The sequence below is a fragment of the Thalassophryne amazonica genome, chromosome 6 (genome assembly GCF_902500255.1).
Source record: "Thalassophryne amazonica chromosome 6, fThaAma1.1, whole genome shotgun sequence".
NCBI classification, from domain to species: Eukaryota; Metazoa; Chordata; class Actinopteri; order Batrachoidiformes; family Batrachoididae; genus Thalassophryne; species Thalassophryne amazonica.
In genome coordinates, this window is record NC_047108.1 from 59,467,633 (window position 1) to 59,481,646 (window position 14,014).

The window sequence follows — 14,014 nt, forward strand, 5'->3', positions numbered from 1 at the left end:
AAGAAATCAGCCTTGGACCAGATGTTTGGAGGTTTCCTCAGTCCTAGAGCACCGAAAAAGACTATGAGGGAGAGAGCTAAGGAGGAAATAGCAAAATACAGGGGGAGGGATAGTTTCGTTCTGAATGGCAATGTGTTGCAGTGGTGGAAAGAACAAATGGATCTTCCACTGCTTTCAAAATTGTCCAGGAGCTACTTGTCCATCCCTGCAACAAGTGTTCCCTCTGAACGAGTGTTCAGCACAGCAGGTGATATTGTGACAGCGGAGCGCAGTCTGCTTCTTCCTGAACATGTGGACCAACTAATATTCCTGAAAATAACCTGAAAAAAAGCCACATGAAATAAACCACCAAATTAGGTGTTAGCAGTGAGAATGGTATTTACAGATAAATATATTTTATTTGATTCTTTTGTTTGTCTTATGGACAGTGAGCATCAGACACTCAGTGAGAGTGGTCCGTTTACAGCAGCTATACTGCCAAATAATAGTTTGCATCTTTGCACAAGCAATTGTAAAAGACCTAATTGTGAAAGGTTATTATTATTTATATTTTTCATAAAAATCTTATTTCTATTTTTTTTAGTCTGCCTGCTGAAGAGTTCATATTAGTATCTGTCTGGCAGACAGGAATATGGACATTGCACTATTGAAAGTGTCACTTTAAGTTACTCATTGAGATTGATGTTGTCTTATTGTTTACTGTACTGTTTAAGTTCTGACAGTGTGATTAAAGAGGTTCCAAATATGAGGAATGGAAACCGATTCCTGTTACTTAATGTTGAATCTGGTAAATTTGTTGCTTATAAGGAGTAAAACAAGTCCTCTGCCTCTAGTAGAATCACAAGAACAATACCATAGTACCATACTGAATTGCAGTTTCTTATTTTCTATTTACATTTTTCATATAATTTTTTTGCATCATGTTGAATCGCATCGTACTGCACCAAATCGCATCGTATCGCATTGTGAGGAATTGAATTGCCACCAAATACAGGGATGAGATTGGCAAATTCGATTTTCAGAGGAAAATAAGCCAGGGTCCTGCAGACCCAAGGCGGAGCCCTGGCCAGGGGGTCCGGGGGACAAAGTCCCCCTGAAGCCAAAGCATTTTTGCTGTTTTAAAACATGTAAATTGCACTAAAATGATATTAAAAACTACTATAAATGCCAGGTGTTCATATCTATAATTCAAACTGTAAACCCTTACTAAGACCATCTACTGTACATGTGTATTTTTGTGACCAAAATATTTTTTCATAACTAGACTTGATTTTCAGCATTCTCCACTTTCAGCATGGCACACTTGTCAACAAACATACATGTAAGGGCAGGAGAAAGGAAAAGGCAGGAGAAACGCATATATAACCTTTGTGCTGATTGGTCATAAGCTTTGTAATAACCAATGAAAACGTGCGTAAGTAATAGCTTCGACTGCGCTTCGATACCGTCTCAGTTTTTATGATTTGTTGGAGGGAAAACTACCGAATATTGGAAGTTGAAACAGTTACCTCCCTTACACTACATGCCCCTTGTGCACCTACTTCATACTGGTCACTGATCAGCACAGCGTTACTTCCGCGTTCGGCTGATTGACGGACTGATCGAACTTGCTGCGTCGGCGATAACAAACAAAGACCACTCAATGTTCTGAACAGACAACAATTTTATTAAACAAAGGTACTCCTGGCATTAATTTTTTACCCCCCTAAAATTTTCTCAACGGATTTGGACGTTTCACAAAATCAACCCCTGGGACTGTCAAATCTGCAGAAATCCGCGGATCCGTGGAAAAATCTCATCCCTGCAAATACATATCAGATCGCATCGAATGGGGAATAGGGGTGAATCGTATCGCATCGTATCGCCATGTATCGCAAGATGTATCGTATCTCTGGTAGTGTATCGAGATGCGTATCGAATCATTGTCAGTGGTGAGATTCACATCCCTAGTGTGTATGTATGCCTAACACCGTATGAGTGTGCAGGGCACACGCGCTTAGTGCCACTTGACAGCATCGCTGAAAGTTTGCTGGCAGTGTGCCATGCTGTCCCCTGCGTCAGACAGAGGGCCTTTCCAGGGAACTTTAATTTTGTTTTTCTTTTTTGCTCACTTCAGGGGCACAACGCAACTCTGGACACCGCAATGGTGGGATTATCACATGGTATGTATTTTTTATTTTGGGTGAGAGGATTTTAATCACAGGCTGCGGTGTCGGCTCCACATCCACACCCGCGCTGTGAAACACTCCTGGGCCGTTGTTGGAGGTGAGATTCATGTTTATTAATGGTGTCATGGCCTGGCACAACAGTTCCATGTCATATCTCCTACAGAGTTAGAAGTTGATCATTTATTACAGCGTGAGATCTGTTCGGCTCCAAGCCTGATGCGTGCAATGGCACGTTACTGCGCAGCACAGAGAGGCAGCAGCTGCTCATGTTATATACAGTTATCATGGAGACAATATTCACATTATTTACGTCGCCCACGGTAAGGAATGGACAAATATCTGTGCTGTAAGGTCTATTGTGGATATAACAGCCTGTTCAGATTTGTGGTGGCGTACGCTACTGTGCTTTCAGTTAGAAAGCCGCTGTTTACATTCACTGCACATGATAATTCATAATTATTATCATGATGAAGCATGCCACATACATTTCAACAGCTCCTTTGCGCTCCGGGGGAAAGAGGTCTGGACATTATTATATCTGGCATGTGAAGGTCATACCGGCAGGCTTTGCCGTGCCAGATCCATCTTGCGGTTCCCTCGTATGCACTCAAATTGTTTCGGATCCTGTTCTGCCGCCATCAGAATATGTAAATTGCGGTCAGATGGTCTTCAGATTACACATGGACCGCCGTCGGATAGGTGTCCCATCTCACCGGCGCCCGGAGGGATTTGAACATGTGCATCACACTTGGGGCCACTGGCCGATTTTGACTAACTGTGTGGACTTCCACAGATGGCTGTCAGAACGTTTTGGAACTGAAATCCGTCTGTGACTCACACGAGAGGTCAGTTTCAGCAGAGTTCCAGTTCAGGTTACAGTGTAAACAAACCTCGTGAAGTATGGACAACAAAACAACATCGGGGCACAGCAGAAGTCCATCACAGGTGCTTCACCTCCTCTAGATAACCCTCTCAATTTGGGAGAACTTGTCATCATCATAACTGCCCGTGAACTCGCTCGATCAATGCCATCAACATCCTCGCTAGCCATTGTTTACATGTACTGTCAGGCGCTGGAACTCTGCTGGCGCTGTGGTGCATTCTGGGAAGCGCAGGGGGCCGCCCGGGGGATTATAGTAAATGTTAAAGTACTGAATGCATATTTTCCAACTACAAGCTACATCAACCCAAAAACTTATTGGATTTAAACATTCGCAGGTGAAGAAGATTTGACTTAAAAATAGCAAAATGCCTTTCAGAGAAATGCAACACTCATGAAATAAATATGCTATTGAGGTGTGACCATTGAACAATCACACATTCTGTCGCAAATAACCACCAGGGTCACAAGAAACGTGGAGAAAAAACATACTGTATCTGCGTGTCGAAATTCCCTGGGCATTTTGTGCAAAATTCTGCCTAAAAAGAGGCGGGCAGCTGCACAAATATTTGCTCTGTAAACTTGTTTTAATAAAAGAAAATAAACAAGTGAGTTGGGAAAATTTTAGATTTTCATTTATTTGCATAATAATTAGACATACATATATATATCCCCCCAGAAAGCCAAAACTCAGTTTTCTTTTGTTAAATATTCAAGTTTGAGGTTTATTAACAGTTTGGATTGTCTGAGAGCACTGCATTTATTCAACAATAAAATTAATACCCAGGAATACAACTTGGTGTAGCACAGTGGCTTAGTGGTTAGCACTGCTGCTTCACATCAAGAAGGCAACTGGATCGCTTCCCCCTGGTCCTTTCTGTGCGGAATTTGAATTCTCACAGTGTTTGCGTGGGTTCCCTCTGGGTGCTCCAGTTTATTCCCACTTCCAAAGACATGCAGGTTAGGTGATTTGGAAATTTTAAATTGACAGTATGTGTGGATGTATTTGTTTGTTTTTATGTGACCCTGTGACAGACTGGCATCCTGTCCAGGGTGTACCCCACCTCTTGCCCAATGACCAGCTCCCCCATGACCCTTAATTGGAATAAGCGGGTATAGAAAATGAATTCTGAACAAAACATGAGTAATGATTGTGCTCCAAGTGTATACATAAGCACACAACATAATTATGTCCCTGTGTAGTATTATTTTAAAATGGGCAGCCAGCTGGCATAATCGTTGGCACTGTTGCCTCACACTGAGAAATTGAAAATAATTATTTTTCCCTCAGTTGTTCTCTGTTTTAAATGGTTTCAATACTCTGTGAAATTTGTCATTACCTGTAAATTAACAGACCAACATTTATTTTAAGTGCCACGTTCATAATGAAAAATTCCATTTTTTCCCCTCTTTTACATAAAAATTATATAAGAATTTATGTTAAATGACAAATATGTATCTCAATATCTAAATGTTTGTGTTCATATTATCAATTTAACATTTTTTTAAAATTGTAATTTTAAGGTATATGAACTCTTCGTGCCATAGCTATACTGAAGGTGTGCCATCCTAATAATTGGGGGAGAGGAAAATAACTGTTTCTCCATGAAACCTTTAATGAAAATGTAATGCATGATTATTACTGTCCCTTCATTTGTACTTGCATATTTTGCTTAATTTTTTTTTTTTGGCAGCCTTTGTTGCCAGTTATTTACATTTTATTCAGCATCTTATTCTTACTGGGATGGCCATTTGTAGATAAAAAACACAAAAAAGCATAAATAAGATTTGATTCTTCCCTAAGGGCCCTGTCCCACTGGCGTTTAGGAGGATTTGCGGATGGAATGCGCACAAAAGTGGCCCACATCCGCCAAACAACCGCAATAACCGTGTAACATTCCTGTATGAGTCGGCCGTCATCCGAACACGTCCGTGATCATCCGCAGAGGCACGCATGTCCGCAGCCAGGATTTTTGAGTAGCTCAAAAATCCTGCTGCGGATGAGATCCGCATCACTGCCTGAACACATACTGAACACATACACAGGACATACACAACCAACGCGCCGCATATCCCCTGTCATCCGCAACCGACGGGCTGGCGCGGCTTGGCAGCGGACCGGGACAGCGTGCAAAACAGATATGACGTGTGCCCAGCACGGCCACATCACGGTCGCAAATGGTATGTCGCACATGCAGACAGAGTGGGCACAGATGGAGCGAGTGCATCACGGCCGCTGTGCCCCTCATGGGGGCGCCTCCGCGATTGCCTTCGCTTCTGTTCCCTGTTATATCCGCTTTTCTTCCTCATGTATTCGCTGATCCACCCCGGGACATTTGTCATTTTCGCTCACCTTTGTTGCGGATGTTCAGCTTTTGTCTCCTCATTTCATGTGCAAATCCTCCTAAACGCCAGTGGGACAGGACCTAAAAGAGGGAGTGGGCCAAAGCACAAGCATGGCCAGTATCATGTACATAGGGATGCCAATTTCAATAGAATGTCTAATTTCATCACAAATAAAAATATGTCTCAAATAACTCACTTTATTATCAATCAATCAATCAATTTTTTTTTTATATAGCGCCAAATCACAACAAACAGTTGCCCCAAGGCGCTTTATATTGTAAGGCAAGGCCATACAATAATTATGTAAAACCCCAACGGTCAAAACGACCCCCTGTGAGCAAGCACTTGGCTACAGTGGGAAGGAAAAACTCCCTTTTAACAGGAAGAAACCTCCAGCAGAACCAGGCTCAGGGAGGGGCAGTCTTCTGCTGGGACTGGTTGGGGCTGAGGGAGAGAACCAGGAAAAAGACATGCTGTGGAGGGGAGCAGAGATCGATCACTAATGATTAAATGCAGAGTGGTGCATACAGAGCAAAAAGAAAAAGAAACAGTGCATCATGGGAACCCCCCAGCAGTCTACGTCTATAGCAGCATAACTAAGGGATGGTTCAGGGTCACCTGATCCAGCCCTAACTATAAGCTTTAGCAAAAAGGAAAGTTTTAAGCCTAATCTTAAAAGTAGAGAGGGTGTCTGTCTCCCTGATCTGAATTGGGAGCTGGTTCCACAGGAGAGGAGCCTGAAAGCTGAAGGCTCTGCCTCCCATTCTACTCTTACAAACCCTAGGAACTACAAGTAAGCCTGCAGTCTGAGAGCGAAGCGCTCTATTGGGGTAATATGGTACTACGAGGTCCCTAAGATAAGATGGGACCTGATTATTCAAAACCTTATAAGTAAGAAGAAGAATTTTAAATTCTATTCTAGAATTAACAGGAAGCCAATGAAGAGAGGCCAATATGGGTGAGATATGCTCTCTCCTTCTAGTCCCCGTCAGTACTCTAGCTGCAGCATTTTGAATTAACTGAAGGCTTTTTAGGGAACTTTTAGGACAACCCGATAACAATGAATTACAATAGTCCAGCCTAGAGGAAACAAATGCATGAATTAGTTTTTCAGCATCACTCTGAGACAAGACCTTTCTGATTTTAGAGATATTGCGTAAATGCAAAAAAGCAGTCCTACATATTTGTTTAATATGCACTTTGAATGACATATCCTGATCATATTATATGGCTACAACAGTACACACGCTCTGATTTTTTGATATTTTCACATATCATATCAGACTGTTACCATGACAATCAGTCCGGATGGCATATCAAATTTGTGACTTTGTTTACAATTTTCACGGCGTGAAATAAAATAAAACAAAAACCAAACAAAGAAATTATGAACAATGAAGAGGACAATTCTCCGGGAAAAATTTATTACACTGACGAGTTTGAATTGGAGGAATTAACAGTTCAAGTTCATTTATTCAAGACATGTCAGAAACCATATGAACAAAACATTATAAATGCACCCACATCTACATATCTTTAACACCAAAGAGATTTAAATATATCCATACATACCTACATATTTACATAAACACATACTCGTAAATTTTTTCCGATTTCTATTTTCATGTTTCCTTTTTTGTGAATATTTACAAATAAAATAAATAAAGGTAATCAATAGTAAATTAAATAAATAATTTTCCTAATGTTTATACCCTATCTATATACCCAAACTCTGCACATATAATATACCTACACACACACACACACACACGTGAATCCAAGTACACCCATTTCAACATGTCTGAAAAGGGGTAGGATGAAGTATACCTTATTTAATCCTACCCCTTCTCCAGTGTTCATTACCTTCGATAATTACCTATAAGTCATGTAAGGTTATATTACAGACAGCAGTTTTGTTTTTGTTTTGTTTTTTGTTTAAGACGGTCTAAACTATTCATCCAATTTTATTTGTGTAACATTATATTTATAGTGCTAAATATATTGTTAGTGTTCACCTCGTATCTACCTCCCTGTACTTGTTGAAAATAATCAGTCTGAGCTTTTTCTTGAACAGACTCATGCTTGGACACTGTTTCAGCTCATCACTAAGTTTATTCCAAACCTTCACACCACTAACTGTAATACACATTCTCTTCATATATGTTCAAACAATACTGGTTTTGAAGTTAAGGTTTCCCCTGTAATTATAAACACAGTAAAAACTTTCTGTAAGTTATCTGGTAGTGTGTATCTTTATACATTGACAGAGCTGTCTGCAATTCTACCAGATCTGGAAGTTTTAGGAGGCAGAAGTTTATGAATAAAGCATTAGTATGGTCATAGAAACCTGCCTTATGAACCATTCTGATGGCTCTTTTCTGCAGCATGCATAACGGTCGAAGTGAGGATTTGTAAGGGTTGCCCCAAACTTCCATGCAGTAATTCAGATATGGCAAAACAAGTGAACAATATAAAATATGTAGAACTTTGTAATTCAATAAATATTTTGCTTTGTTGAGGACTGAAATACTTCTAGATGTTTTAGCTTTAACATGTTTTATGTGAGGTTTTCAGCAGATCTTATGGTCGATCATCACACCCAGAAACCTTATTTCTGTAACTCTCTCCACACTGGCACCATCTATCATGATTCCTGAATCACCATTCCCCTTATGCTTTCCAAACAGTATAAACTTTGTTTTATCTAAATTTAATGATAATTTATTTGTATCAAACCACTTTTTTAATTTTGTCAACTCCGAGGTGATATCCTCCACGAGCTGCTGTAAATTATCATCTGTACAGAAAATATTTGTATCATCAGCAAACAAAACAACTTGCAGTAATTTTGAAAGATAACACACCATTTATATAAAGAATAAAAAGTTTAGGTCCCAACACTGACCCCTGGGGGACACCACTACCAATGTCCAAGCATGATGACTGAAAGTCACCCATCTTCACAAATTGTTGCCTGTTACTTAAATAGCTTCTCATCCAGTGTAGAACCACCCCCCTAATACCATAACGTTCCAATTTCTTGATGCTGATTAGACACCATGATTAGTGCACAAGTGTGCCTTAGACTGTCCACAATAAAAGGCCACTCTGAAAGATGCAGTTTTATCACACAGCACAATGCCACAGATGTCGCAAGATTTGAGGGAGCGTGCAATTGGCATGCTGACAGCAGGAATGTCAACCAGAGCTGTTGCTCGTGTATTGAATGTTCATTTCTCTACCATAAGCCGTCTCCAAAGGCGTTTCAGAGAATTTGGCACTACATCCAACCAGCCTCACAACCGCAGACCACGTGTAACCACACCAGCCCAGGACCTCCACATCCAGCATGTTCACCTCCAAGATCGTCTGAGACCAGCCACTCGGACAGCTGCTGGAACAATCGGTTTGCATAACCAAAGAATTTCTGCACAAACTGTCAGAAACCGTCTCAGGAAAGCTCATCTGCATGCTCGCCGTCCTCATCGGGGTCTCGACCTGACTCCAGTTCGTCGTCGTAACCGATTTGAGTGGGCAAATGCTCACATTCGCTGCCGTTTGGCACGTTGGTGAGGTGTTCTCTTCACGGATGATGCGAAGGAGATGTGTTGCACTGCATGAGGCAAATGGTGGTCACACCAGATACTGACTGGTATCCCCCCCAATAAAACAAAACTGCACCTTTCAGAGTGGCCTTTTATTGTGGGCAGTCTAAGGCACACCTGTGCACTAATCATGGTGTCTAATCAGGATCTTGGTATGGCACACCTGTGAGGTGGGATGGATTATCTCAGCAAAGGAGAAGTGCTCACTATCACAGATTTCGACTGGTTTGTGAACAATATTTGAGGGAAATGGTGATATTGTGTATGTGGAAAAAGTTTTAGATCTTTGAGTTCATCTCATACAAAATGGGAGCAAAACCAAAAGTGTTGCGTTTATATTTTTGTTGAGTATATTTTTATCTATGGAGCTGGTGGAACAACAAATGAGCTTGGACATGCAAAAAAAAAAAATACCAACAAGATGAAAACACAGCTCCGAACAGCCATATAATAAACAAATTATTAACCTCACTTATGCGGACTGTACGGGAATATCAGACCACTGTCTTTTTTGTACAGACCTCACTGTGCTCGGTCTGTGCTGTCAAGACCTCGGTCTGATATTTTCCCATACAGACCTCATGACTGGTTAATAATCCTTTATTATTGTGTTCATTTTTATCCTTTTCTCATTCATTAAACGTATTCCACGCCATTTAATTTCAGGTGAGTGTTTAACAAACTTTCTTCAAAAAAGGGGGTGAGCTGATGCTTGGTCCTGGGCCCTCCAACAGGGAAATACGATACATTTGTGGTTTGTGAAGTTGAAAGTTTACAAAATCGTTTATGGCATATTTCATGGTGAATCGTTTCTTTTTAAGTAAAACTACAAACCATATGTTCCTTTCTGTGACCTACAAATACCACTGTGACCTGACTGACAGCCAGATCTCTGCTGCACAAAATATTACCTTTAATTCTTAGCAGAAACTTCAGCCATCATTTTCAAATGAATGAAAAACTTGAGCTGTTTTTTTAAACAGCAAATGTTGTTTTTTCCTGCCCCAAACAAAATGTAATTTTCACAGTGACTTCTGCATCTCAGCAGCAGATTCAACACAGACACATGGTCACCACATACAAGCGTTAGCAACTTAATATTTCCTTACGCAATGTAAGCGAGTTCTAAAACATGGTGTTTTTTCAAGACGTGAATGATTAAATCCATCACGAATCACAGCGTTCAGCCGCTCTGTTCTCTCAGGCCGTCAGCAATGGTGTGAAATTATATTTAATAAAACCTTCAGCAGGCTAATGGTGCTAAAACAGCATTTCCATAATAACAACTCTGTAACTCCGTGGCCATGCAATAACATCGACATGGGCATGAGCCTTTTGAGGTTCTCCGTTGCGTTGGTGGATGTCGTAATGCACAAGGCAGGGACTTTCATTCCGCCTGCACCATTGCTGTTCCTGTCCCCCCCACCCTTTTCTGGACCAATTTGTCCCTCAATAATCTCCACTTCTTTATACAATAATCAACCTCCAAACCAACATTATGTGCAGTTTCTCTCCATGAACTGTAGGTCATTTGAGAGTCTTTGTAATTTTCAACTCTGTGTTGGAAAGTTGGTCAGATTTGCAGACTTTTCCGCCAAACATCCCTCTATTTGATCCATGATCAAAGTGTAATCCCTGTGCGCACTGTGAAAACTTTTAAATGTGACGGCAGAGGAAGATGTGAAACCGAAAGTGACCAATCAAAGCCCTTGCGGTCTCAGTCGTTTCCACGCGTAGTTTCAATTTTTGGGAGGTGTCAGGCTATGGAGAGGAGCTTGGAGAGCATTTTTATTGATGCAGAGTTCCCTGCGTCACGACAGAGATGGAGAAGCATAAATCAGGCTTAAGTACTCTGAGTTATGCTGTTGGACACACAGAGCACTCAGGCACCCTCACCAGACCAAAAACAAACCAGAACGACAGCAACAGTGAGAAAGACTGGACACAGATACTTACTGGGGTTCTGTGGACGTAGGTGACTTCCTCCTCTGAAATAAAAAGACAAACTTTACAATAAATGTCATCATAAACATACCTTATCGGCATGACTATGGTTTTGTTTTCGGCTTGTACATTCAGGATTCATGAATTATAACCGATTATTTCTGTAACAATACTGTCACGGTGATCTAATAGTTCCACTTGAGCCTCTGACTGATGCTTTTCCTGACTGGTTAACATACCCGGTTAGTTTTAACATTAATGGATTCATCAGTGACGTAAGGTCTGGGAGTATGTGCTGGGCTGGAGCTACATGTTGCCACATCCACCACACTGTGGAACCACACACAGGCAGACAACTACTCCAGGCCCACTCCTTAAAGTAACCACCCATTTGCCACTGAGATCATGTGTCGGCACATATTCAACATGAAATATATATAGTTGTGTATTGCAACATAGCCTCACAGACAGACTTTAGCTACACACTCATGTGGCCTGTTAAAACCTCGTGCTAAGCTACAGACAACAACCTCAGGACACTCCAATCATAGAAAGAAGCTAAACAAATTAAAGGAATTGAGGATGATGTGACCTTTGTCTATTCTCTGTACAGTGCACTCATGAATTTATGATGTGCAGTTGATGAAAATGTGTTTTGCAATGGTACATCAAGTGTATTGTGTTTAATGTTTACCACGGATCATCAGATTGATGATTAAAATTGAGAACATTATCCAAACTATTGTGAGGGCAAGGTCTTTTCTTGCATCTGCAGGGGGGGAGAAAGGAGGCAGATTTATACCATGTATGTGATGAAAAATTATTATTAACATGTAATCTAATGATATCTCATATTACATTTTTTTGGAGGGGTAAAGTGTAGCAGGTCATGTTGGAAAATGATTACAGATTACAATGTACTAAAAAAAAAAAAAAAAAAAAAAAAATGGTAATACTTTAAAAAAAATGCCAGAGTGTTGGTGGGGTGGGGCTAATTATTGTCATTTGTCTTTTGTATAAAATATGAAGTCCACAAATTTTGCAGTATTATGTTTTTTTTTCTTTATTTATTTCATTCATTTAAAAGAAAAAGACAGAAAAGCAGAAATGAAATTTACAAGACTTTGAATGAAAAGGAGCAGAGAGAACAAGTCTTATATTTTCTGCCCCTTTTTACAATACAATCTTTCAATTTTAAGTATCATTATTCAACATTATTAAACAGATTACATTTTTGACTTGTCACATACCACTGACTTATTTCATAATTTTAACCATTATTTAAAAGATTACATCCCTAACAGGTTACATTTTAAACTTAAAACATTCTAGACATCACTAACAGATCACACCCTAGGCTTTGTCATAGCCCACTGACTTATTTCATAGTTTCACACTTACTTAATACATCTAATTTAATACGTTTTTTTAAATAATTTGAGCGACCTTGATTCTTTGATTTCTTTGTTGAGGTTGCTCCATAATTTTACACCATTCACTGCAATACTCCATTCCTTTACTTTGGTTCTGAATCTTGTTTTTTAAAGACTTCTATTCCTTTCAAACTGTAACTACTTACTCTTTTTTCAAACATATTTTGAATGTTTATTGGTAAGGTATTTTTGTTAGCTTGATACATTGTTTGTAATATTTTCAAATCAACTAAATCATGAAATTTAAGTACCCTATACTTAATGAATAATGGATTAGATGGATCTCTAAAACGACTATTACTAATCATTTTTAAAGCTCTCTTCTGCAGAATAAATAATGGTTGTGTATAAGTTGTACATGTTGATCCCCAGATTTCTACACAATAAGTTAAATATGGGACAATCAATGAATTGTACAATGTTAATAAACCATAACTATTTAATGAAAATTTTACTTTATGCAAAACAGCAATGGCTTTCGCTATTTTTCCTTTTATGTAATTTATGTGTGACTTCCATGTAAGATCTTCATCCATCATGACTCCTAGAAATTTCATTTCTTTTACCCTTTGTATGTCCATTCCATCTATTTTTAATGACATCATTATTTCCCACTCTGTCATTAAATAATATGAAATTTGTCTTATTAAGATTTAGTGACAATCTGTTTATATCAAATATGTTTGACAAGACTGATCTATGTTTTACCTATTTGAAATTATCACTTGACTTGTCTTTGATACGTCAGGACACCAAGGACAGGACAAGGTCCCAGGACCCTTCCCCAAGGATCCCAGGGAATGGATGAGACCACAGATTGACCAAAATCTTACAATCACATAAACACAAAATGCCAAATTTTCTGCACACTACATCTTTACTTTTAGGCAGTTGTTACTGAAAAATAATGAAAATAAAAAGGACTGAAATTGTAGAAACTCTCCTATTATGTACATCATGTAAACAAAAAACACAATATGACTCTAATAATCAACATTGTTGTGTGGGCCGCTGAAGAGGAGGTACTGCTGGCCCACCACCACCAGAGGGCGCCCTGCCTGGAGTGCGGGCTACAGGCACCAGAGGGCGCTGCCGCCTTATGGGAGCAGCCTGGGTGACAGCTGTCACCCATCACCTGAGACAGCTGACGGCAATCATCAGTGGGGTATATCAGCAGGACGGCACCTCCACCTCATTGCCGAGATATCGTTTCTACCGGAGAGGTAACGTATCGAAGCTAACAGAGTGTATCTTCTTGGATTGTGCTAGTTTGTGGATTACTGTTCCAACGAGAGGTGGAGGTAACTTCCCTGCTGTTCGGAGTCCTGGGTGCAAACGCGCCCCCATCTAACTGTCCTTTGTTCCTCGCCAGCAGTACCAGGTCCGACACGCGGAGGCAGTGGCCACCTGGGAGTTCGGGACTTGGCGGCTCCAGTATTCCCGGGGTCCTGTGGCGGAGAAAGCCGTGTGGTTCCGGTCTTACCTTGGAGAGGCGTCTCCTATCTTCGAGCCTGCCCACACGACACTTTTGTGAATTGACTGTTGTTCATTTCCGTGATTGGTTGTATTCGTTGTGCACATTCACAACAGTAAAGCGTTGTTATTTTGACTTACTCCATTGTCCGTTCATTTGCGCCC

General features: G+C 40.2%; 1 protein-coding gene across 6 annotated transcripts in view; it reads right to left on the reverse strand.

Annotated features, from left to right (window-relative positions):
• Positions 1-14,014, reverse strand: part of LOC117512232 (emerin-like) — a 57,779-nt gene that overhangs the window by 36,263 nt on the left and 7,502 nt on the right. For all 6 annotated transcript variants that reach the window (XM_034172220.1, XM_034172223.1, XM_034172225.1 and 3 more), the window contains exon 3: positions 10,956-10,987. In XM_034172220.1, coding sequence (XP_034028111.1) covers positions 10,956-10,987 — 32 coding nt within the window. The remainder of the gene's footprint in view (positions 1-10,955; positions 10,988-14,014) is intronic.